The 25923-nt window shown below is 40.2% G+C and overlaps 1 protein-coding gene across 12 annotated transcripts in view; it reads left to right on the plus strand.

Annotated features, from left to right (window-relative positions):
* gramd1ba (GRAM domain containing 1Ba) overlaps positions 1–25923 on the plus strand; it is a 689080-nt gene that overhangs the window by 652382 nt on the left and 10775 nt on the right. For all 12 annotated transcript variants that reach the window (XM_080214716.1, XM_080214711.1, XM_080214713.1 and 9 more), the window contains 9 exons: positions 1001–1157; positions 3049–3223; positions 3876–3914; positions 5639–5782; positions 10768–10886; positions 12778–12920; positions 15723–15826; positions 16880–17083; positions 21611–21701. In XM_080214716.1, coding sequence (XP_080070842.1) covers positions 1001–1157; positions 3049–3223; positions 3876–3914; positions 5639–5782; positions 10768–10886; positions 12778–12920; positions 15723–15826; positions 16880–17083; positions 21611–21701 — 1176 coding nt within the window. The remainder of the gene's footprint in view (positions 1–1000; positions 1158–3048; positions 3224–3875; positions 3915–5638; positions 5783–10767; positions 10887–12777; positions 12921–15722; positions 15827–16879; positions 17084–21610; positions 21702–25923) is intronic.

The raw sequence follows: 25923 nt of genomic DNA on the forward strand, positions 1-25923 counted from the left end.
GCCACCAACAGCAGATGTTCTACTCCAGGAAGGCAAGAAGCCTTGCTTTCAGTGAACCAATAGAATTTTCCAAAACCAGGATGAGAGAGAGCTTTGATGTCCCTTCTAAAACTGCAGCCAGCCAAAACAGAAAATGAAACCTTAAATTCATTAAGAAAAGAACTGTCTAAAACACATGACCTTCCTCCTAACAGTGCAGGATCATAAAAGATCCCAGAGTAAAAATTAACAACCCTGTTTAAACCACTGAAGGAGCAATAAAAAGACTTCTAGAAGACAGCCCAACAGCAATGAAATCAAAACAGGTAATTGGTTTAGAGAACACGATTTTAAAAAAATTCTTAAAAGTACACGAATGTCACACGTTTTTCAGTTATACCCTTGAGAAAGTGATGATCTACTGTTTTCTTGCAGCACTGCAGTCCATATGTTGTAGACACATCGCAGTGCTATTAGGAACATTATCTGTCAGAGAATGAGCATCAGAATCATACGCAAGATCAGACAAGGTAGATCTCTGGTAATTACACTCAATGGGAACCATTTTGTTTGAAGATTAATTAGTGAGAGGAGAATTAGTGACTTGAGACGGTTGGGAGAAAAGGATTTCTGAGGAATTTGCAGAATGAATTATAATTGAAAACTCAAATGCTATGCGGTCATTTTATGAATATTAAAGAAGTATACTTCAGAAAATGAGAGTAATACCGAAGAAATACTACATGGTACTTATGAATCAACTTCAGAATAAACAGACTTCCCAGCGTAGACTTTTCAATTTGCCTTATTTTACGGCAACATTAATGCATTTATTTAAAATGGGATAACGAAGATCAGAAATTGAGGTTCTCTTCCTCTGTTTCCATCTGAAGAATTTAATGGATGAAAGACTCTTAACAAATATCACAGACAAGAACACAGAGCTTTTCATTGTCTGCCTTGTGAAATATTTGCCAGTATGTTATTGTCATATGTAACGGGGTTATTCTATTTCTGGTAGGTTCTGTGAAGAAATCCCAGTGGAAGAAGTAGAGGTGAATGATAACACATCTAAAAGCAGCATAGAAGTAAAAACGGATGCCAGTCCACAGATGCAAAAGAAATCAGTCACGAACAGCACAATAACCTCCACAGGGAGCAGTGAGGCTCCTGCCTCAGTATGTGAATAATTCCAGCATTTTCAATTTACAATCTCATTCAGCAATTTTTTTAAAAAAAACTGAAATATTGCATGTCTTTTTGAAATAAAAAAATGCAATGAAAATACTGATATTTAGAAGTATAGGCACCATATTCCAGTGATCTGCCTGTCTACCCATATATTCCTTTTTATTTAATGTTACTAACTCCAGTGGCTCACTTAGTAAAGTCAACACCCCATCCCTGCACCTCCAGATCCTTAAAATAAATAACGTAGCCTTAACTGCAACTATTATTCCAATTCAGACAAATCAAATTAAGAAACTATAATGTCTAAGAGTTAATGACGTTATAAACCACTGCCTGGAAGATGTGAAATAGCATATTAATGTTTACAACTAAATGTCTTCACCTTCCCAGCTGCGTCACCCAAACACATTAGGGCATGGCCTCAAGATCCCAATTATATTTCTAGATTATGCTGAATGAGATGATCTCAGCCAAGATGACAGTAGGGTATTGCAAATGACCAAATTGGCTAATGGAGAGAAAATAATTTCTCATTCTTACTGCTGATTGCTATTTGGTGATTCTTGCTGGAAAATGCACTTATTGGGATGTCTGTCCAGGATGGTAACACATTCAGCAATGATGTCTCAATAACCTAACAACTGCCTGGGTGGGATTGTGGTCGGTGCAGACTCGATAGGCCAAAAGGCCTCTTTCTGCACTGTAGGGTTTCTATGATTTCTAGTTGTTGTCCAGACCTGCCACTAGGCTGAGAACTGGGTGATGCTTTTGGAACTTTGCTCCAGTGGGAATTAATGCCTTAAGCTGAGAAGAAATTGGGAAATTTAGCAATATTAATTTAAAACAACCGACCACTATACCACTTTATCGCAAACAGTTCTTTTAATTTTTTGGGGGGTTAAAACTCCAGAAAAGTTAAATTTAGAGCATATTAACCTGTTCCTTGATCTCATCGTGATAAAGTTTTAAAGGTACTGTTTGACAATCTTGAGCCTTACTGAATGATTTTTCATTAAAGCATGACTACCCCTTTAAGCTAGCTATCGTTACTAATATACTATGTTCTGTTGCTGTTTCTGGTTCTTCGGCAGGGACTGGGCATCTGTTTTAGTGCTTCCTTTTGCAATCTGCCTTCTGCCTCCCCTACTCTCCATAGCACTAACTGTAGTTCCAAAAAATCTGCATAGCTTTTCTTAAAGCTTATCCATCTTACCCAAGTACTTCATTTGCAAAACTTTAGTCAAAACTTTGAAGCTTAAGCTTTATTAATTTGTTAATAAATTAGGATTTATTAAATATATTTATTAAATTAGTTAGGACTTTGCTCAAGAGAAAACGGCTAGGTCTGGATTTTTGCTGAGTTGAGAAAATTCCCAGATGTTCCAAATTTTGTTCCTGGAAAATAGTGTGGAGGCAGCCACAGGAGTGCTAGGTGCCAACACCGTCTCTGTGAAAGGTTAGTGCCTTTCATACAACAAAGCCCACACCCCATCCTTCACGTGTTTCCCCATGCCCCACCCATGCCAGTTCATGCATTTCATGCCCCCACTCATTACCATGCTAGCGATGCCAATCTGTGACCCCCTTACTCATCCCCATTGCCCTTTATAGCCCATATGCCAACTCACGCCAAGATATGCTCACAATCTTTTTCTCTTACATCTATGCCAATTCACCCAGGATCCACCAAGGGCAGACCTCAGAAGCCATGCTGAAATAAAATAGTTCTAATGATGATCCCTATGAAAAATAACATTTACTAATGATGAAAATGTTAACTACACTTAAATTCATAATCACAACCAACAAACATGGATTTCAAAAGTATCTTCAAAACTCGTACTACAATCTGAATTTCTCTTATTTCTATTGTCATAGTTCGATGGTATTCTGCCAGAAGAGGATGACCATCACCTAGAAGATGAAATTGAAGCCCTTCAGGCCATTGACAAGAATGAAATCATTTTGCCAGTGAACTCTCCTTCCCTGGACTTCAATGATAATGAGGATATTCCAACAGAGCTTAGTGACTCCTCTGAAACACATGACGAGGGTATGTCATTAACCCATTTTATGGCTGTCAGTTTTTACATCCCTTCAGAGGTTCTCTACCACTTCAGATCTGAAACCTAGTTTGGAGTGAGGGGATGAGAAGGGAACATCAGCAAACCATGATTAGACAGAGATTTTATTTGTTATTAAACACTATGTAGGGCCTATGAAATTGATCAGGCGATATTGATCATGTGATATTGATCGACCATCATGCTGAAACAGTTAACTTTGTGGGGATTATTTTGAATTAGCTAAGGCATGTTTTATATAATTTTTTCCAGCTTGATGCTTTTAAAACTGCATGAGGTTCAAGGCTTCTCAGCAAGGGAGAGAAAAGAGCAGCTAGGTTTATTTTAGAAAAAAAATCTGCATGTAAAATAGAGCATAATGTACGTCTTCAGAAATGCGTTTTAATTTTTTTTATAAAATATTCAGAAGCAGTTTATTTTATTTTCAGTATATTTTTGTTACCTCAGTGGTACACACAAACAAAATTTCAATGCTTGCTGGACCATTCTTTGAAAAATTGAATCAGAATGATTGACACAAAGCACATTTGAAGCTGTGATGATAACTAGTCTAAGCACAATATATATTAGAAACGTTTGCCCCATTTTCACTTTCATTTTTCCTGTCTACATTCATTTTAGTGGGACTAACTACAGCTGATTTTAAAAAACTGAAAACAGGTATGGAACCATTGAGTTTAAAGATAATCATTTATTAGATTTTAAGAGTATTTAATAAATATTTTGTGTCTTGTGAATACTGAAAAAGAACACAGGTTCTTTACCTGTAAGGAGAATTCAACCCAATTTAAAATAAATGATCACACTTAATTGTATAGGTATAAACACAAACATATTTACTGCCTCAAGATACTGGAAAATTGGTGCAGTCTAATCGATTGCCAAATAAAATTGCTTTCCCAAATTCAATTAATCCTGTGCCATATAAAATTGCTTTCCCACATTCAGTTAGTCCTGTATTTTATCCATCATGTTCAGAACAGGGATCTCAGAATCATATGGTTTAGTTATAGAATGGCCATACTGCATTTGATAAAACATGACAGGACGTTCCTTACCACGATTACCAAAGATTCACCCCTTCATTCCTTGGGTTAAACACATATAGCATAATCGTCATGTAGAATCATTCACTGAATATTTTTACTTCCTCTTCCCCTTCCTCCCACAGTGCTTATTAAATAACTGCGAAGCAATTTCATTTCCATCAAGTGTTTTGAATCCAAGCCTTATCAAGTGTAGGCCATCCCAGGTGGATTCTCATTTTTGGCAAAGCAAAATATATTTTTATTGAGGCAGCATTTTGTTAAAGAGCATTACGTCATTAACTTTTTGGAAACATGAAATTATTTTGCAAGTATGAAATGATAAGCAAATTAAAAGGCTGCTTTGGCGTGGAGACTGTTCACATTTTCCAATTTTAAGTGGGGTTGAAGTTCCCTTTAATTTCTTCCAAATAAAATGGACTTTTTTCTGCATGTAACAATAGCTGTTAATGGATTAAGTTGCATTTGTCCTGCTTTCAAAATGAGATGTAGGTTGCTAATAAGATTTGAGTGTAAAGAAATTGGGACGCAATATCACCAGTGCAAGATTTATTTTGTTTTAAATCTCTTTTTGTAGCGCATGACCCATTCTACTTGATTTAAACTCAGCCCCAAAGTTGACACATGATGTGGATCATTAAATGATAATCAAGTGGGGCAAGAAGTCAGTGTTTTAGGAAAAAACATTTCTTCAAACAGTCATGTTAGAATCAACTTTCACAAACGTTCATGGAGTAAAAGCGATAAGACGGAATGGTGGTTACTGGACAGCACAGAATTTAAAACAGAAATAATTTTTACATGGGCTACAGGATTAGATGCAAGGCTAATAAATTAAATATTCACTGATAGTTGCTATCAATCATGAGTAACAAGTTAGGGTCATTATTCATCTCTCTCAAAGGAAATAATAGTGTATACTAATGTTATATTTTTGGATTTCTCCCATATATATGTCAAATTTATTGTTCCAAGTATTTCTTAAGTAACTATGAGGAGCTGGAGTAAAAGAGTTTTTGTTAATTTGACTGATGAAGGACCTGGCAAGAAATATTTCAAGCAAACATACATATGGAAGAGATTAGATTGAATTATAAGAACAGGAGACGATATTGCCTGAAGCCCTCTGCAGCAGATCTACTGTTTGGCTATTTAGTTGCTGAGCTTTTATAACCATGCATTAAATCAGGATAGAAAACTAAATGAAGGGAAATTAGATGATGATCAGCGTCATCTCTCAAAGCTATTGCTATAATCTTCCACCAGTTGTATAGTGTTTTGTTTTGCAATGTCGGATTAATTTATGTCTAATTTTATTTTTACATCTCCTCACTGCAGGAGAAGTGCAAGCGTTCTATGAAGATCTCAATGGCCGACAGTACATTAATGAGGTTTTCCATGTCAATGTGGACAAGCTGTACGATCTACTCTTCACTGATTCCCAGTTTCTACGAGATTTCTTTGAGCAGCGGAGGTTCACTGGTAAACTAGTTTTCATAATATCTTGTGTAGATAAAGCCTATGGAGAACTCAGTGTTCCCAGGACTATGGTGTTCTTCTGTCTCAGAAAAGCTGAAAAAAGTTTTATTTTACTCTAACCATAATGCAACTTTCCAAACGAAGGTAAAGGGTATACACCGAAGTTATTTAAATTCTGAAGATAATTAAAGGGGAAAACGTTCAAGCTTCTGTCCCAAAGTGAATTACCATCCCAAAGCCAGTAACAATAACTTACATTTATATAATGCTGTTCATGTAATGAAATACCCCAAGCACTTCAGAGAAGCATAACAAAACTAAGATGACACCTAGCCACATAAGACAATATTAGGCCAAATGACCAAAAGCTTGGTTGAATAGATATGTTTTAAGGATTGCCTGAAAGAAGGAAAAGCAAGGTAAAGAGATGTAGGGAAATTCCAGTGCTTGGAGACAAGGCAACTGAAGGTGTGGCCACCAGTGGTGGATCAGTTATCATGGGAATGTGCAATAGGCATGATTTAGAGGAGTACAGATATCTCAGAGGGTTGTGGGGCTGAACAAGAATGCAGCAATGGAAAGGGACATGGCCATGGAGGGATTTAAGAAGAAATTTAAAATTTTAAACTCAAGACATAGCTGACTGAGATCCAATATAAATCATTGAGCTCAGGATTGAAGGGGGAATAGGACTTGCTGTAATTGAAGACAAAGGCAGCAGAATTTTGGATGACCTCAAGTTTACAAAAAGTTTGAATGGCCAACCAAGAATGTATTTGGATAATTGAATCTGGATATAAGAAAGGCATGAATGAGGGTTATCGTGGCAGATGAGCTGAGATAGGTGAATTCAGGCAACATCACAGATGTCAAAATAGGTGGTCTTAGTAATGGCACAAATATGGGCCAGGAAACACCAGCAGGGGGCCTGTAATGCTGGGCACAATCTCCCAGGTTTTTTTTAGCGTAATCAGCTCCACGCTGGACTATCCGAGCGTAGGGTGGGGGAGGGGAATTGGTGCTCGGTATCAGGTGGGGGAGTGGGTAAGGCAGGGGAGATCAGCGCTCGGGTAGAGAGAGCACAAAGGAGCTGGCTAGGGGAGGTTCGGGAGGCCAGTGAACAGGGGCTTGCGGGGTTGGACAGCGATAGGGAAGACCAGTGATTTGGGGAAGGGGACACTGCGCATATGTTGATCTCTGCTCTGACAGATTGGCGCATGCGCAGCGGTCTGCTCAGCACTATGCTGCTGGCCTCTTGGACAGGAATAGGCCTCGCCACCTACTTACTCGAGAGTGATTCACGCTGAGGCACTCTGCAATGCTCGGAGTGTCGGAGATTCGCTCTGGTGGAAATATTCCCATTTTCCTGCACGTTGGGTGCTTAGTTTGTTTTTTGGAGAATCCTGGCCATGATGTCAGAAACCTAACTCGGGATCAGATGTGACACCAAGATTTTGAACAAACTGGTTTGATCTCATACTGCTGCCAAGCAAAGGGGTAGTGTCAGTAATTGGAGAGCAGTATATGTGGTAGGTAAACAATGAAAACAACGGCTTCAGTCTTTCCAGTTTAGTTGGAGGAAATTTCTGCTCATTCAGTATTGAATGTCAAATAAACTGTCTGATGATATATCAACAGTGAGGTTCTCAAGAAAGGTGATGGTGAGGTAGAGATGGGTGTTGTCAGTTTGTGAATAATGCCACTGAAGCAGATTATGTAAATGAGAAATAGAAAAAAGCTCAAGATAGATCCATGGAGGACAGTACAGATAACGGTGTAGACACAAGAAGTAAAGAATTGCAGTGATTCTTTGGCTATGACTAGATAATAATTGAACCACGTGAGAGCAGTCCCACCCAGCTAGACAACAGTGGAGAGGCATTGGAGGAAGATAGTGTGATCAACAGTCTCAAAGACTGGACAGGATGAGAAGGATGGGGAGTGAGAGTTTACCTTTTTTTGATCTAATAATTAATACTAAAATCTCCCACGGTATTGCTCATGGTCACTTGACAGGTATGGAAGACCTTTGTGCGTTAGCAGATTCATGCTAATTAATGGACAACCTGCTGTTCTGTTAAGCTACAGTTGCCTTTAACCCTTCGCGGTCACAGTGTCTTACTATTTTACGAACAGTATCTTGAGATCAATTTGTGGTTAAGTACTATGGGTAAAGGAGACTTACAGATTGGTGAGTACTTCTAAATAGCAAACTGCAGATCAGAAGAAACTAAGATGAAACAGACTGCCTTTATTTTTCTCTCTTATATTTTTGACATTTGAAAATGCTACATTAGAAGTGTGACAGAAGGGAAAAAAATTGTGCATGGAAAAAATTCTTTGGTGTTTTCAGACAAAATATTAAATGTGCTTGAGAAGGGGCCCAGCATTTTAGGTCCTTTTTCCTCTAGCTTCTCTAGATCGGTGATGACAGGCTGCTTTGCGATCCTCACTGATATAGAGGAGCTGTACACTTGTTGGATTTGATTTGATTTGATTTATTATTGTCACATGTATTAGTATACAGTGAAAAGTATTGTACATGGAGAAGGAAAGGAGAGAGTGCAGCATGTAGTGTTACAGTCATAGCTAGACTGCAGAGAAAGATCAACTTAATACGAGGCAGATCCATTCAGAAGTCTGATGGCAGCAGAGAAGAAGCTGTTCTTGAGTCGGTTGGGGATCACCTGCGTTGTTTTTTTTGAAGAATTAGTTAATGTCAACAAAAATATATGATCAATCATTACTGGAACATACCCATATACAGAGTTCTTAAAGGGCATGAACATCATAAAATATGTATATTAACCCTTCTGTTGTTTACAACCAGATGAACAAAATGTATTGTATCACCTTAGATATGATAATAATAGTTCTTTTCCCAGCGATGTAAGTATTTATTTTGATAATTTGAATTGTGATTTTTTTTGTCTTGACATAAACTAGGCAGTTTCCTTAACATTGTGCAATGGGATTCAAACCAAGGGTACTTTTCAGGTGAAGCACATGTAGAGGGCAGGTAACAAAGGACCACCACTTGCAAGCTTAATTCAATTTCTATTTTATAATCATCCATTCCACTCTTATTTACATATGGTATTTTAAGTTCTGATCATTCATAATTAGATCATAAAGTCATTATGGCCTATGTTATAATCAGGAGAAAAGAGGTGAACTCACTCCCTTTGGTACAAAGGTTTAAGTTTCTCTTTTACAAGAATATGCCTTTTCCAAATCAGAATGTTTTAAGTTTTTAGGGAATCAAACAGAGTGTTTTGAGTGAAAAAAAACAGATTTATTAACTTCTAATCCCAAGTAATAATGTGAGGTCAAACATTTGGAAGTTAGAGTCCAAAAAAAAGGTAAAATAATATACAATTAAATGTCCTTTGATTGTCATTGAGGCATAGATGTAAAATGCTATGGCTCATTTAGGTTAGCTTGTTTCTTTGATGCAATCAGCTTCAGAAGATGTAATTATTACGAGATCCTTCACTTGCTGGTAGGTTCCTGATAGAGTTGGCTTTTCAAATTGGGTGACACTGTTATTCCAAAAGTGTAAATAGAAGCGAAAGCAGCCTTCAGTCCCTTTTCTCTGCTGATGACTTTCTTGACAACACCTGTTGTCACTTGCAATATCTCTCAAGTGATTGGTCAGCTTTGCCTTGAAACACTTCATCCATTTTGAATTTCGAAGAGGTTTTGCACGTGTCCTTCTGTGACAGTTATTGTTTCTAGACTATAAGAAATGTTGCTCTCTTCAATTTCCCCTGAGGGTAATTTATTTGTTCCTCACTTTCACCTTGGAACGTGACCTTGCGTTTTTAAACAGTTTGCTCTGTCTCTATTCAAAGTGCAAAATTTCCAAACTTCAGTCACTTGAAAGTTGAAAAACCGTATTTTCGAAAAAGTGAAGGTGCATAGTCTCACAACAAACAGAAAGAGGCCATCAAGTCCATGTAGGCTCTCTGTAGACCATTCCACTTAGTCCTATTCTCTGCTCTATCTGGCAAGTGTATTTCCTTTTTGTGGCCATCCAATCAATTTATTTTTGAAATTGTTTTTTCTGCAAAACTTATGGCATTTTGGGAAGCACAAGAGTAGGTCTGGTTGAGACTTAAGTGCTTATTACACACTGAAGAGCTGGAAATGCAAAACTGAAGCAATGAAATGCCATCACGGTGTAATAAATATATGTAAGAAGTTTCTAATATGCCGGGTTGGTACAAAAATGTGAAAAGCAGTGAGACTTTGAGGACAGAAATTGCCAATGTATGATGTTTAACACAATTGATCATGCATTCACAAATGTTTCAATAGGAAAGAAAATGATTTGTTTAATCAAACACAACCATAAAATGTATATTTTTTAACCTCCATTGATCACCTAATTGACAGAGATGTTTAAAAAACACTGGGCAGCACGGTGGCACAATAGTTGATGCTGCTGCCTCACAGCTCCAGGGACCCAAGTTCAATTCCGGCCTTATGTCTGTCTGTGTGGAGTCTGCAGATTCTATCTGTGTCTGCGTGGGTTTTCACTGGGTGCTCCGGTTTCCTCCCCAGTCTAAAGATGGCAGGTTAGGTAAATAGGCCATGCTAAATTGTCTTAAGTTTGTCTGTGTGCGAGTGTGAGTCCTACGCTGAACTGCGATCCTGTCCTGCGTGAACCCTGCCGAATACCATGACTCTGCACGACTCAGAATTGGAATAAGTGATTAAGTGAAAGTAAAATGAGAAGTTTAAAAACACACACACACATTCTATTTTCTGGCCTTTCCTGCCAAAGTCAATGGACGTTTGATTGGTTCACACATTCACTGCAGAGAAACTCACTGCAGCGAGGTCAGATTCTGACCTATGTGTATGATGAAACTGAATACTCATATTAGCCATAATGAAAGCTACTTCTGCAAATCCTGCATTCCAGATGAAGGTCCTAGAATGATGAAGAATGGCTAACAATACTGAATTATTTTTCACTCTAGATATGGTTAGTCATCCTTGGAAGAAAGAAGTTGATGGCAATCAGACCCGAGTGATGTTGTACACTATTGCTCTCTCAAACCCACTTGCGCCAAAAACTGCCACAGTCACCGAGACCCAGGTAAGACTCACATTAAATGTGATCTGGCTTATATCTTTAGCACTTGATAGAGTTCATCTTTGATTCCTAAGTCAGTGTTGTTGGAGTAAGTAAATCCTGTGATCTCAGTACAATTTCATTGAATCATAGAATCCAACAGTGCAGGAGGCCATCCAGCCCATCAAATCTGCCACAATCCCAGCCGAGCCCCATTCCCATACATTTAAGAACATAAGAACATAAGAACATAAGAAATAGGAGCAGGAGTAGGCCATCTAGCCCTTCGAGCCTGCCCCGCCATTCAATAAGATCATAGCTGATCTGTTGTGGCACAGTTCCACTTTCCCGCCCTCTCCCCATAACCCTTAATCCCCTCTCTTATCAAGAACCCATCAACCCGCTTCTTAAAAATATTTAGCGAGGCAGCCTCCACCACTTCAACGGGCAGAGAATTCCAGAGATTCACCACCCTTTGAGTGAAGAAGTTCCTCCTCAACTCCGTTCTAAACCGCCTCCCCTTTATCTTGAGGCTGTGCCCCCTAGTCCTACTGTCTTTTTTGAGCGGGAAGAGTCTCTCCACCTCTATCCTATCCATCCCATTCATCATCTTATACGTCTCAATGAGAGATCTCCCCTCATTCTTCTAAACTCTAACAAGTACAAGCCTAGTTTATTCAGCCTCTCCTCATAGCTCAATCCCCTCAACTCCGGTATCAGCCTAGTAAACCTCCTCTGCACTCCCTCCAGGGCCAAAATATCCTTGCGCAGGTGCGGCGCCCAAAACTGCACACAGTACTCCAGCTGCGGCCTCACCAATGCCCTATACAGCTGCAGCAAGACCTCCCTACTTTTATATTCAATCCCCCTCGCTATGAAGGCCAGCATCCCATTCGCCTTCCTGACCACCTGCTGCACCTGCAAGCTGGGTTTTTGCGACTCATGCACAAGGACCCCGAGGTCCCTCTGCACCGTCGCCTGCTGCAGTTTTCCGCCACGTAAGTAATAGTCCTTCCTACCATTCTTCCTACCAAAGTGGACCACCTCACACTTGCCAACATTAAATTCCATTTGCCATTTCCTGGCCCATTCGCCCAGCCTATCTAGATCCTTCTGCAGACTCTCCACACCCTCCGCACAATTTGCCTTTCCCCCAATCTTGGTGTCATCAGCAAATTTCGACACCCTACACTCGGTTCCCTCCTCCAGATCATCTATATAAATGGTAAATAGCTGAGGCCCCAGCACCGACCCCTGGGGCACCCCACTAGTCACCAACCGCCAATCCGAATAGCACCCATTGACCCCCACTCTCTGCCTCCTATTTGACAACCAATCCTCTATCCACGCTAACACCCTACCCCCAACTCCATGTCCCCTGACCTTCTGCAATAACCTCTAGACCCCCTGACATTAATGGGCAATTTAGCATGGCCAATCCACCTAACCAGAGCACTTAGGGGAAACCCATGGAGACATGGGGAAAGTATGCAAGCTTCACACAGACAGTGACCTCAGCAGGGAATCGTACCTAGGTCCCTGGCGCTGTGAGGCAGCAGTTCTAACCACTGTGCTTCCCGGGTATTTATGCTTCTAACAACTGACAGCACCGATTCTATGAAGCTGTAATTAGTTATGGAATACATTAGGCTATTTTATCCAACTAAAATACTTGCTGTTTGCAGGTTAGCAAAATTAGCATTTTATAGCACTGCAAGACACTGACTCCTGAGCTTTGTAGTTTCAACCATCAAAAACTAAATAACTGTTTAGTTTGGTAAAATATTGTTTAATGTAAACTGCAGAGGACTGATCTTGAAGTAAGCAATTACCATTTGTGATATGTATTCCCTAGAGTGTTCTTCCAATGTACTGATTGCAATTTGTGCACTTTGAAATTTTTCTTCATTAACAGACTTTGTACAAAGCCAGCCAGGAGAGTGAGTGTTATGTGATCGATGCAGAGGTGATTACACATGACGTTCCATATCATGACTACTTCTACACAATCAACAGATACAGCCTTACACGGGTGGCAAAAAACAAAAGCAGGCTGAGGTAAGGAAGCTGTTACTCCTGATTTAGTAGTTTTGTGTAGCAACATATTGAATTTAAGTGCAGCAAGTACCACAAAAAGTTTGTGATTCTTAAATTCTTCATCATTTTGCAATTCTCTGAAGAGAGTATTACTTAACACCAAGGAGATAATTTTAGACAGTGGAACCTGAATGGAGCTGGAATAGATTTTCGCCACTGCAATGTTACGTCTTCGTGCAGCTGCTTTGATGGGTTGATATGGTTTCACATTTAGTGTCAAAGACCAACCTTGGATGCACCATTTCCCTTTAAGAACCGACTTGCACCTTCAAATACCCGTTATTTGATAACATTGCAAGCTCAGGGTTCAACCAGAAACTCTTCTCCCTTTATCTTACTGGAGATATCAACAGCCCTCTCCTAGTGTCCTAGATTTGGGAAAGCAATAAAAGAAACATTCTTATACCATCATTTACTGAAAATATCTGCCAATAATGACTAATAATTAATAGTAAAGTCAATCCAGAAGATTGCACAACTTCCTAGAATGTATTCCCCCTTGAATACAGAAAACAGTAAATATTAAGAAGTCTTCTTAATATCGTATTCTTGTATTCTTAATATCTCTTAATAATTCAACATCCCTAAGCAACCTCAGATGGTATTCTTTGAGTGGGGTTTTTCTGTCTTGTCCATGGCGGAACCCAGTGCAAACAAGAACAGAAAATTTGGTGTTCCAGCCAAAGCTCCATTTGTTTTTAGCGGCACTGGAAAATCCCAACTGCGAATGAGGACTGAAAATTTTGGCCTTTAGTCATTTTCCCCCCCATGGAGCCTTCTAATACTTGGACAACTACTTTGCTACTACTTCACACAAAGATGAATAGAAAATGAGACTTTTTTCCCAGAGACGCTGTTGTGACTTGAAAATTCAAAAATGATACTGATAAATTTTTGTTTGGCAAGGGAATTAAGGCAGATGGACATGGGAAATACTGTTCAACATTTTGGAAGTAGGAACCAGGAACCAGGTTATTTGAAACTGCTCTGCCTTTCAATGAGATTTATGGCTGATCTGCAAACTAAATCCACAAACTCCCCAATCTGTTAATACCCTAAAATTTATTTTGCATCTGTTGCTATTTGTAGAAGAGTTTCAAACATCAATCAGTCTTTGTGTTTGGAACCATAGAATCCCCACATGCAGAAAGAGGCCACATAGCCCTCCAAAAGTGTATCTTACCTAGGCCCACACCCTGGCTCTATCCCTGTAACCTTATACATTTACCATGTTTAATCCACTAACCTAGACATTTTTCGACATTAAGGGGCAATTTAGTTTGTCCATTTAACTTGTACCTTTTTGTACAATGGGAGGAAACCAGAGCACCCTGAGGAAACCCTCGCAGACATGGGAAGGACATGTATGCTCGCCACAGACTGTCACCCTTTTTAATTTGTGCTTCCTTAAAGTGCTTCTTAATTTGATAATGATCTAATTGAATGGCAGAACAAACTGAAGGGCTGGATATTTGACTACTGGTCCTGTGGGCAGCTTACTAGCACAGTGATTCGCACTGCTACCTCACAGCGCCAAGGACCCAGGTTCGATTCACAGCCTGACTGTGTTCTCCCTGTATCTTCTTGGATTTCCTCCAGGTGCTTCAATTTCCTCCCACAGTCCAAAGTTGTGCAAGTTAAGTTGATTGGCTGTGCTAAATTGCACTTTGTGTCCCAAGATCTATGTGTTAGGGGGATTAGTGGGAGAAATATGTGGGGTTAAGGGGTTATCCTGGGTAAGAGTCGATGCATACTCGATGGGCCTAATGGCTTCCTTCTAACTGTAGTGATTCTACGTTCCTTCTTCCTTTTGATGGCTTTCGAAAATTCTGGACAGACACACTGTGAGTTTTGCACCAACACCTTTGAAGTCTGAAAAGGGAAAAAAATGAGATCAAAATGTACCTATTCAAAACAAAGTAAAATTGCCAACTATTCATTTAAAGATTTATGGAGTTCCAAATGACAGCCTTTTTTGGAGTATTAACAGTGTCTTTCCAATAAGTTTCAGGTCCATTTATCATCTGGTGAATGTTTTTCATTTTAACTCACAGAACAAAACAACCTATTGTGTCATAGTATTCTAGACTGAATCCCATCCACACTCAATAAGTTTTACAAGCAAGGGTATTTGCAAAGAAACAATGTCCTGTCTATTCAATTCAATATGCAAGCGGTGAATTTTATTTGTTCACAGTGCTAGTGACTAAAATTAGAAGACTTAAGACTCATTACCAAAACGCTATACTCGTCATGAGGGGATCACTGATTCTATGTTATTGCCTGCATGCATTAAAGCACGTATTAAATAACAAGCAATGTATAACACCTTAGCCACCCTGATTTAAATGCTGTTTTTGAACCAACCTGATGGAGAAGCAATCAACATTATGACAATGATGTACTTGTATTTCTAACTGCAAGGTGATTGTTGTTCTTTGCTGTTTAATGATCAGTGCAAAGTACATTCAGGGTAAATGTTGGCATGTCAGAACCATATGAACGGATCCTAATACCTCTTTCATGCCTCACAAATTGTGCATCTTGTTGCCCAGGAGAAAGGCTTTACTAGAAATAGTCATTTACCCCACAAAGTGTAAGATCCCATTCATGCACACTGACCTGGAAGTTAGCAGGTAAATAATTTCCTTCATGTATTTGACATGCTGTTCGAGATTGCATGTATAAATAACGTAAAGTTTTGAAAGATAACTGAATTATAAATGTGTTCTTTAATCAATTAACTTAATTTCTTATATCCAGGATATCAACAGAACTGAAGTATAGGAAACAGCCATGGGGATTGGTGAAATCGTTCATTGAGAAGAATTTTTGGAGTGGCTTGGATGACTACTTTAGGCATTTAGGTGAGAAACATTCAATTTTCTACCCTTGTCTTTTATTGCTTAAGTACAGTTTCTTGGGTTCTGCCAGACATGTGGTCGAGAATCCCGCTGCAGTGATTAGAGATTTGGCTGAGTGCCAGGTTCTCCGTTCTCGCTGTCAGTGGTGGTGGGGAGTCCAACATCAGAGAATTCTAGCCATTTAAATGGCTGTTTTTCCTGTACGTGCCCAATGATGAGAGATGATGAGCCATTTTCTCCGTGTGCTGTCACAACCAAACTTGATCCCTGGTTAGTGCATATTCAGAGGAGTGTGAACTTTAGTACATTTAGTCCTTCAGTACAAAAAGCTAAGGCTATCGTTACGAGATTAAGATCAGCAAAGAATTAGGAGCAAGACTTGTTTCTGGGTAAGGAACGTTAGTCTGAGCAGAGAGGAATAATTTTAGCCTGTTGCTATTTTTCTTTGACAATTGGAGATCACAAAAGCACTAATGGTTGTAATAATTTATCTTGAGCAGTACTATGTTAAATGCAAATTGTTTCCCCAGTTTACCATAATAAGCCAAGACAAGGTGCACTGAGATGCCGTTAGTAAGAACTTGACCAGGAGGTCCAAGTTGCTGTGGCAGTATGAACTTTTTCGTTCATATTATGGTTTGGAGCTACGGAAAGTAGTAGTAAAGGCTCCACTATTCTGACCAGAAAATTCTACCACTCTTACTGCCCGGCAATGGCATTTGTTGGAAGGATTTGAAAGTTGATACTCAACCTGTGTGAGTTGCATTTACCATAGTACCTTCCTTAGCCATCAAATCCTGGGGTAGACCTCGAACCTGGAACTACGGCTTAGAGGCACGAACACTTTCCACTGTAACACAGACCATCCTTTGATCTGATGTAGACTAACTAAATACTTGGATTTTTGCACAAAATGGGCACACTTGCAGGCAATGCGTTAATCAGGAGGTAGCGAATATATTGGTTCAATTCTGAATAATGTAATACTTAATCAGGTAAGACACGGTTTTGTTTGGTTGACTGCAACTTAAAACACCCCTACTTTGGTATCCATAGATATTGAGCTTGCAAAAGTAGAGAAACAATATGCTGCTGAACTGCACAGGCAATCTCCAAAAGAAAAACCCAACAAATCGTCCACAATTCGAAGGAGAAAGCGACCTCACATGCATGTGCGAAGCCAACATCTCGATGAAACAATCAGTCCTGTAACTACACCGACTGATGAAGAGGTAGCCCAGAGGATTAAACATGTGGCAGGTAAAATTAAGAATGGAGAACATCCCTTCAGTGCCCTTTGCTTTCTTTATTACAGATGTTTATATTTGAAAAGAAAAATATGCTTTATTTGTATTTTGGGGTGGGCCTGAACTGTGGGCACAAACTTGTGATGTGCCAAAAATAATTCATAGTGAGTTGTGCAACGTTTGACCAGTTAATCATTTATTTTTATCAATAACTTATTCTCATTATGTGTTCCCTGTATTAAAATAATTTCTTTGTCGCTGTTGGGAAAGCAGTGGTTAAAGCACTGACCACAGGTATAGGTTGCCAGGTGGTAGATTTAAAACTGAGATGAAAAGGAATTACTTCTCGCAGAGGGTGGTGAATTTGTGGAACTCACTGCCCCATATGCAGTGGAGTCTGAATCGTTGAATGGTTTCAAGAGGGAGATTGACATATTTCTAACATTAAGAAAAGGATAAGGGATGTGGGGAACAGGTGGGGAGATGGATTTGAGACCAGGAAGAGATCAGCCATGATCTGATTGAGTGGCGGAGGGTTGAATTCTGTGTCTGTTTCCTCTGTTACTATAATGGTAATGTCCCTGGACTAGTAATCCAGAGGACCAGGTTTTGGAGACATGGGTTCAAATCCCACTACAGCAGCCAGCAGAGTTTAAATTCAATTAGTAAATCTGGAATTAAAAACTGCTTAATTGTAGCCAATTGTCGTAAACACTCTCACCAATGGTTCACTAATTTCCTTTAGGGAAGGAAGTCTACTGTCTTTACCTAGTCTGGCCTACATGTTACTCTAGACGCACAGCAACATGGTTTACTCTTAAATCCCTATTGAAATTGTCCAGCAAGACATTCAGTTGCATCAAACTGCGACAAACTCTGAAAAAAGAAAGAAAGCCAGACAGGTGACCTGAATCAGTCTGGGCATTGGAAACAACAATGGTATAAACCTGCAAAGTTCTCCTTAGTAATATCTGGGGCTTGTAGTAAATTGGAAGAGCTGTCCCATAGACTAGTCAAACAGCATTCTGACGTAGGCATACTCATGGAATCATACATTCCAGACAATGTTTCAGATACCAAGGCCCAGGAAGATCCATTGGTAAAGTCTACCCAAGCAGGTTGAGTATCAACTCTCAGATATTTCCAACAAATGCCAATGGCAGGCGGTAAGAGTGGCAGAGTTTCCTGGTCAGAACATTGGAGCCTCTATAATATTACCACCACCATCTCTGAGGAGGTGACACCTCAGATGGAATTGCCCTGGGAGTCCTTAACATCAACTTCAGATGCTATGCAGTCTTGTGCCATTAGGTCAAACGTAAGCAAGGAAATCTCCTGCTGGTTACCATCTACTGCCACCCTCAGCTAATGATTCGGTACTGTTCCATGTTGAACACTACTTGGAGGAAGCATTGAGGGTGAAAAAGGTACAAAATGAACTTCAATGTTCACCACCAAGAGTGGCTGGGTAGCACCCCTACTGACTGAACTAGCTGAATTTTAAAGAATATGGCTGTTGGAAGGGCTCTTTAGCAGGTGATGAGGGAACCAACCAGATGACCTAATCCTCACCAATCATTCTATCGCAGATACATCTGTCTGTGACAGTATTGTTAGGAGTGACCCACCAGACAGTCCTTGTGAAGGTGAAGCCCCATTATCACATCAAAGATATCTTTGATTCTGCTGTATGGAACTAGCAACTCAAAACTTGTCTTCCATGAAGCACTAGCAGCAGCAGAAGTGCATATAACCACAATCTGTAACTTTATAGTCTGGCAAAGCCCCCACTCTACCATTACCTTTAAGCTGAGGGGTCAGCACCAGTTTGGTGAAGAGTGGAGGGGAGCAGGAATGGAGCAGTACCAGGTTTATCATGAAATGAAGTGTCAATCTGGTGAAGCTACAGAACAGGACTACATGCATTTCAAAGAGCAGAAGCAAAGCAAGGCTATCCTGGAACCAACAGATCAGACCTAGGCTCTGCAATCCTGCCACATCTAGTTATGAATGATGTGGACAGTTGAAGAACTAACTAGAGGAGGATAGCCCATTCTCAATGTTGGGGGAGCCCAGCACCACAGTGCAAAAGACAAGGCCGAAGCACTTACAGCCAGCTTGAGCCAGAAATGCCAAATAGATGTTCTAGCTCCGCTTGAAGTCCTCGGTATCACAGATATCAGATTCATTCCACATGACATCAAGAAATGGCTGAATACACAATACAGCAAAGACTATGGATCCTGACAACATTCTGGCGATGATACTGATGACTTGTGCTCCAGAACTAGACACATCCCTATTGAAGTTGTTCCACTGGCATCTGCCCAGCAATCTAAAAAATTGTCCAGGTATGTCCTACCCACAAAATGCAGGACAAACACAAATGCAGCCCCACTTGTCTACTCTCGATCATCTGCAAAGTGATGGCAAGAGTGGTCGACAGTGCCGTAACGCAGCACTTATTCAGCAATAACCTGTTCAGTTTGAGTTCAGTCAGACCACCCGGTTCCTGACCTCATTACAGCCTTCGTCCAAACAGCCTATCTTAAATAGTGAGACAAGAGTGACTGGCCCTGCCATCAAGGCAGCATTTGACTAAGTGTGGCACCCAAGAGTCCAAGCAAAACTGAAGTCAACGAAAATCGAGACAAATACTCTCCACTGCTTGGAGTCATACCTAGCACAAAGGAGAACGGTTGTGGTAGTTGGAGATCTGTTTTGGGACATCACTGCAGGCGTTCCTCAGGATAGTTTCCTGGACCTAACCATCTTCAGCTGCTTCATTAATGACCTTCCTTCCATCATATGTTCAGAAGTAGTACATTTGATGATGACTGAAAAAGCATCATTCGGCAGTCCTCGACTATATATAGCAATACCTGGACAATATATTCAGCCTTGGGCTGACAAGTGGCAAGTAAAATTCACACCATACAATGATGACCTCCAACGAAAGAGAATCTGACCGCCTTGCTTTGAGATTCGATGGCATCGTCATCACACGTCAACAGCCTGGGGATTACCGTTGACCAGAAACTAAACTGGACCAGTCATATAAACACTAGCAACAAGAGCAGCTCAGGGGCTGTGAAGTTTTCAGAGAGCAAAACACATCCTGGCTCCCCAAAACTTGGCTAAAAGGCACAAGTCAGGAATTCAATGGAATACCCACCACCTGCCTACATGACAGCAAGTCCAACAATACTCAAGAAATTTGACACCAACCAGAGTAAAGCAACCCATTGGCGCCCACCCATAACCTCAAACATTCACTCTCTCCTCCCCCACACAGCAACTCACCAAGGCTCATTCAACAGCACCTTCAAAATCCATAACTTTTACCTGCTAGAAGGAGAAGGGCAGCAGATGGATGGGAACACCACCATTTGCAAGTTCCCCTCCAAGTCACACATATGGCTTCAAGTCCTGACCTGAAGCAATATCACCATTCCTTTGCTGTTGCTGGGTCAAACTCCTGGAATCCCATCCTAACAGCACTGTGGGTGTTTCTATAACACAGCTTTTTGCAGTGGTTCCAGAGACAGTTCACCACCACCAAGGACAATTAGTGATGGGTAATAAATGCTGTCCTAGAGAGTGGCAACCACCTCACATGAATGAATAGAAAAGAGAAAAAAAAAACTGTAGATGTCTCATTTATTAAAAACTAAATGGATTATGTCTTGATAGAATTAGATATTTTCCTGCACTTGATTATCAAATTTTTTTTGAGTGGAAACTTGCTCTTAGTGACAGAAAAGAAGCATGTGGAATCTCAGCAAATGATGGAACCAACCACGTATATCCTTACTCAATGCTATGTAAGGATTGGAAATGAAACACTGGAGGCCGAAGAAGGGTGAATTGATAGTATGTAAATTAGAGTCAAATCAGGTACAAAAAACACAATAAAGAGATGGGAAGAAAGCTTGCAATAAGGGACAGGGAGAAAAATAGGTAAGAAAAGTAAGTTTAAGTTTAAAATTGAAATGTTCAAAATCTTGCAGCAACCATTTATTGTCCCTCAGATGATAAATTGTTCTCATTTTGGGCTAGGGAGTCTGAACTAGATTGCATTAATAATTATCAGGGCATTAACAGGGTGCTTAATTTTTAATTATGAGGCCTGACTTTCCCATAGCTAGTTAATGTGCAGATTCAGCAAGATCTTAAAACTAATAGGGAGGCTAAGGGTGAGTTGCTGTTTGTCCGAAGTAAATAATGGAGCAAAATAAATTGACCTGCAAGCCCTGGAGATTTGCATTCATGGTGCAGCTCTTCATTCCCTGAACTTGTTGGCTAATACTCATTAATAGAAATGTGCACCATTAATCCACCATTATTGTTCCAAGGTGACTTAGCCCATTGTCTTAATTCAAACCTTGTGTTTTGCACTCAGGTTATCTTACAACTTATATTATTTCAGGAAATTTAATCAGGATACGTATTGTTTTTAATGTTGAAACACTGCCTGACACAACTAATGGAAACAGCATTGTTATTCACTCAAAAATATCTGCATTCTCTACTGCCACAGGTTCCACACAAACAAAATACATCCCAGAAGAAGTTCAAGGAGGAATTCAGCTTTACAGCGTTTCCAAGTTATTGCTCATCATAAGCTTTGTGTGAGTATCAATGTTATGAGGTGGCGTCTCTGACAATTCCATTCCAATTGCGTTTGAGACCTGGGAAGGTACAAAGATAGTCTTTGTAAGTTCCTAAAATAATTTTATGACTGTGTCCAGGGATTTATAGTTAAATGGAAACAATTTATTTAAAATTAAACTTTTATTAGAATCTCTTATGTTTCTACGCATATGCTGCCAAAGAAATGCATACTAAATGTTACATGCACAGTACCTTTGAAGACTAATGCAAAACTTTTAGCGCAGCGGGCCAGGAGAATCCTGCGGCGGCCAATTCGCAAGGTTTGCATGAACATTCACACCCTGTTTGCGTCACCCAGCACCGGATTTCCGGAAGCATCTGCTCTGTGCTGGAAATTAGCGGGGAGACGCACAGACCATTTAAATAGTCACTTCAATTGCATTTGAGTATGATTAGTCTCCAGGCCCACTAGGGTCTCCCACCCCACCGGACTATTTCATTCCAGCGGGGTTTAGTCTAGCTCCCCACTTTTGGGGAGCTGGCAGCCTGACCCTGCTAGAGTGAAAGGGGGGGCAGTTGCACCCCCCTTCCCTCCTGGGTATTGGCACCCTGGCCCATGGGATAAAGTGCCAATGTCCAGGGGGCACCTTGGCACTGCCCATCATGGGGCAGTGCCAAGGGGGCAGGGCCTGTGGCGGACCCAGCTTAATGAGGGCGGGACCTAAGGGGTGTTCAGTGGGGGTGGGAGGTCCCGCTGCCATTCTGCAGTTGGGATTGATAGGGGAAGGAGGGAGGCTAGCGATCAGGGTGGGCTGGGGTGGGGGAGGGGGGTTGACATTGCACATGCGCTGATCTCAGCACTGACAGATCGGTACATGCATAGTATTCTGTCTAGTGTACTGACTTCAGCCTCTCCAGCGGGAATAGATCCCAATTGCTAGTTTTTAATGATATTCACACTGGTGGCCTCTGCAGTGCACAGAGTATAGAAGATTATTTTCTGAACTCCCCACTGAAAAAAAGTGTGAATTACTCCAGTTTTCATGCAAATTTGACACTTAGAAATTTTGGGGAGAATTCCACCCATCACCTATTGAATGCATGCACACATCTTTTTTGCCAAAGAGGGCATTGGATCAGTGTTAATGTAAGCCTTACTTGTGATTAATAAATAAAATTTAAAAATAAACTTCTTTTGAAAATAATTTGGGGTTTTGGTTCATGAATGGCCGTTGTTCAAAATTCTGAAGGGTTTTAGTCAAGTAAATGAACTTAAATTATTTCCATTCGTCATTAAGTAGGTAATCAAAGATGTAAAAACTAAGGAATGGATAAGTGACATGACTTTTTTTTATGAGTTGTCGGATGGAATGCTGTCCTGAAAACAATGTCAGAAGCAGAATCCATAGTAACCTTCGGAAAGGAAGTACCTCAGCCATCTCAACCTTGTCCATCGCCTGAGGTGTGGTGATCCTCAAGTTCAATCACCACCTCAAAAGGGAAAGCAGCCTACGGTCATCTGGGACAATAGCAGCTCTACTTCACTTGATTACCTCAATATTGAGAGAAGGGAAAAAAAGGGTCTTGGGGAAAGGACATGGGAAGGAACTAAATGGATAGATCTATCAGAGAGACTGTGAAGGTGAAATACACAGAATTTGACTAATTCTGTACTATAACAGTCTGTGGGCTAGGAACCAGGATATCTGATCCAAAGCAAGAGGGAATTTGTTGATTCCTTAGCACCAGAGATACAGAAAATGTTATAGCCCTTAGAAATATTAATACAGAGTGGCATCTAGGTATACAGATCCACAGTTCCCTGAAGGCGGCAACTCGGGTGGATGAGGTGGTCATGAAGGCATATGGCATTCTGGCCTTTACCAGTCGGTGTATAGGAATTGGAAAATCATGTTGCAGCTGTATAAGACTTTGGTTGGGCTGTATTTGAAATATTGTATATAGCTCTTTTTTATGAGTTGTTGGATGGAATGCTGTCCTGAAAACAATGTCAGAAGCAGAATCCATAGTAACCTTTGGAAAGGAAGTACCTCAGCCATCTCAACCTTGTCCATTGCCTGAAGTGTGGTGATCCTCAAATTCAATCACCACCTCAAAAGGTGATCGGTGGAATTCTCCCCAAAATTTCTAAGTGTCGAATTTGCATGAAAACTGGAGTAAGTCACACTACCAGAAGGTTGTTGATTCATTGGAAAGGATGCAGAAGAGATTTACCAGAATATTGCCTGATTTGGGAGGTATGAATGATGAAGAAAGGTTGAACAAACTTGGGATTGTTTTCATTGGAACGTTGGAAGATGAGGGGGGACCTGATCGAGGTTTACAAGATTATGACAGGCTTGGATAGAGTGGATAGTCAGTCTTTTTCCCAGGGTTGAAGGGTCAATTACTCAGAGGTAGAGGTTGAAAGTGAGAGAGGAAAGCTTAAAAGAGACATAAGGGATAAGTTTTTCATACACAGGGTGGTGAATGCCTGAAATGCGCTGCCAAAGGAGGTGGTGGGAACAGATTCTATAATAATATTCAAGAAGCATCTGGATAGATGCATGAATAGACAAGGAATAGAGGCAAGAAAATATTAGATTAGAGAAACAAGATAAAAGCAAATTACTGTGGATATTTAGTAACTGGTAAAAACAAAATCATTGGATTTCCGGAGCATATGAATCCATTGTATGCTCAGTGCAAAAGTTAAAGAATTAAAATATTTTTTGTGCTGGAAAGATGTTACAACTAGTACTCCCTCTTGGAGGCATCTGGACAAAAATAAATTTTGGCTTCAAAAATGCTAGGCCAACTTAGAAGAGGTATGGTAGCTTCCAGGTTTTTTTTTTCCTACTTAATAGAATGATAGAATAATAAGAGATTTATAGAATGGGCGGCACGGTAGCACAGTGGTTAGCACTGCTGCTTCACAGCTCCAGGGACCTGGGTTCGATTCCCAGCTTGGGTCACTGTCTGTGTGGAGTCCGCACATTCTCCTCGTTTGTGCGTGGGTTTCCTCTGGGTTCTCTGGTTTCCTCCTGCAGTCCAAAGATGTGAGGGTTTCATTAATTGAGCATGCTAAAAATTACCCTTAGTGTCCTGAGATGCGTAGGTTAGAGGGATTAGTGGTAAATATGTAGGGATATGGGTGTAGGGCCTGGGTGTAATTGTGGTCCGTGCAGACTCGATGGGTCGAATGGTGTCTTTCTGTACTGTACAGTTTCTATGATTCTATGATAGACCAACCCAGAGTCCTTTACTTGTATGGGTTGCATTTCTATGTGGTTTCTATTTTGACTGAAAGGTTATGTAAACTCTGCATTTATAGCAAGGATACATTATCTAATTTTTAAGATTAGAAAATTCCTCATTTGGAATTGGCTGGCCCATGATTAACAGCAGTGGCTCAATATTGAATGAGTATATAAACAACAGACTTAAGCTTATAGTATGTAACTGTTGTGAGTCAAAGAAATCATTTAAGATTTCCATAATGTTCTGTTGAGAGTAAGTGATAAATACTGCAAAGATTAATACACGCTCCATTATTAATGTGTGAATGATTCAGCAATTTGCGGTGAAGAATAGACACACTGAGTTTTAATTGCCACAGGTTGCTGGGTGATTTCCACCACTAAATGATTTACTTTGTGAAAACCTGAGCTCACCATTGATCTCACCATGAGTTCCAATAAATTACTCTGTGCTGCAGATTAAAATTGCGGCAGCAATTTAGGGCCGGCACTTCTAATGACTATAGATTTATGATTCTAAAATACCGTTCAATCTATCTGACCAAGAAGAGGAACAAACAGAACTGTAAATCTCATTCCTCCAGATGGCCTATTGTAGTATTTAAAAGTGCAAGGATAATTTTAGTGGTCAATTCCACAATTTAGTGCTCCTTGTGTAGCTAACCTCACGTGAAATATAGGTCAAAGAATGGTGTAGAAAGCAATAGCCTCGCCACCAATTCATGTTCCCAATGGATGAAGGTGTCACTGCATATATGAGATTGTGAAATTACCTTTAGCTTCAATCATTTGCGCAACATTCTTTCAGAGAATGTCCTTGATTAGTACAGGAATTGTTGGTATTTTTCTCAAAGGGTTCAATCTACTCCAAACCTGAAATGGGTTAAGATTCTCTTGTATATTGTACTGTCTAAGGACTGTTTAAAAGCTGCTGTAAGGCAATTTCTGGGTCATTTATAAGCCAGGACACAGCATCTGT

The sequence above is a fragment of the Carcharhinus amblyrhynchos genome, chromosome 29 (genome assembly GCF_965287045.1).
Source record: "Carcharhinus amblyrhynchos chromosome 29, sCarAmb.v2.hapA, whole genome shotgun sequence".
Classification (NCBI taxonomy): Eukaryota; Metazoa; Chordata; class Chondrichthyes; order Carcharhiniformes; family Carcharhinidae; genus Carcharhinus; species Carcharhinus amblyrhynchos.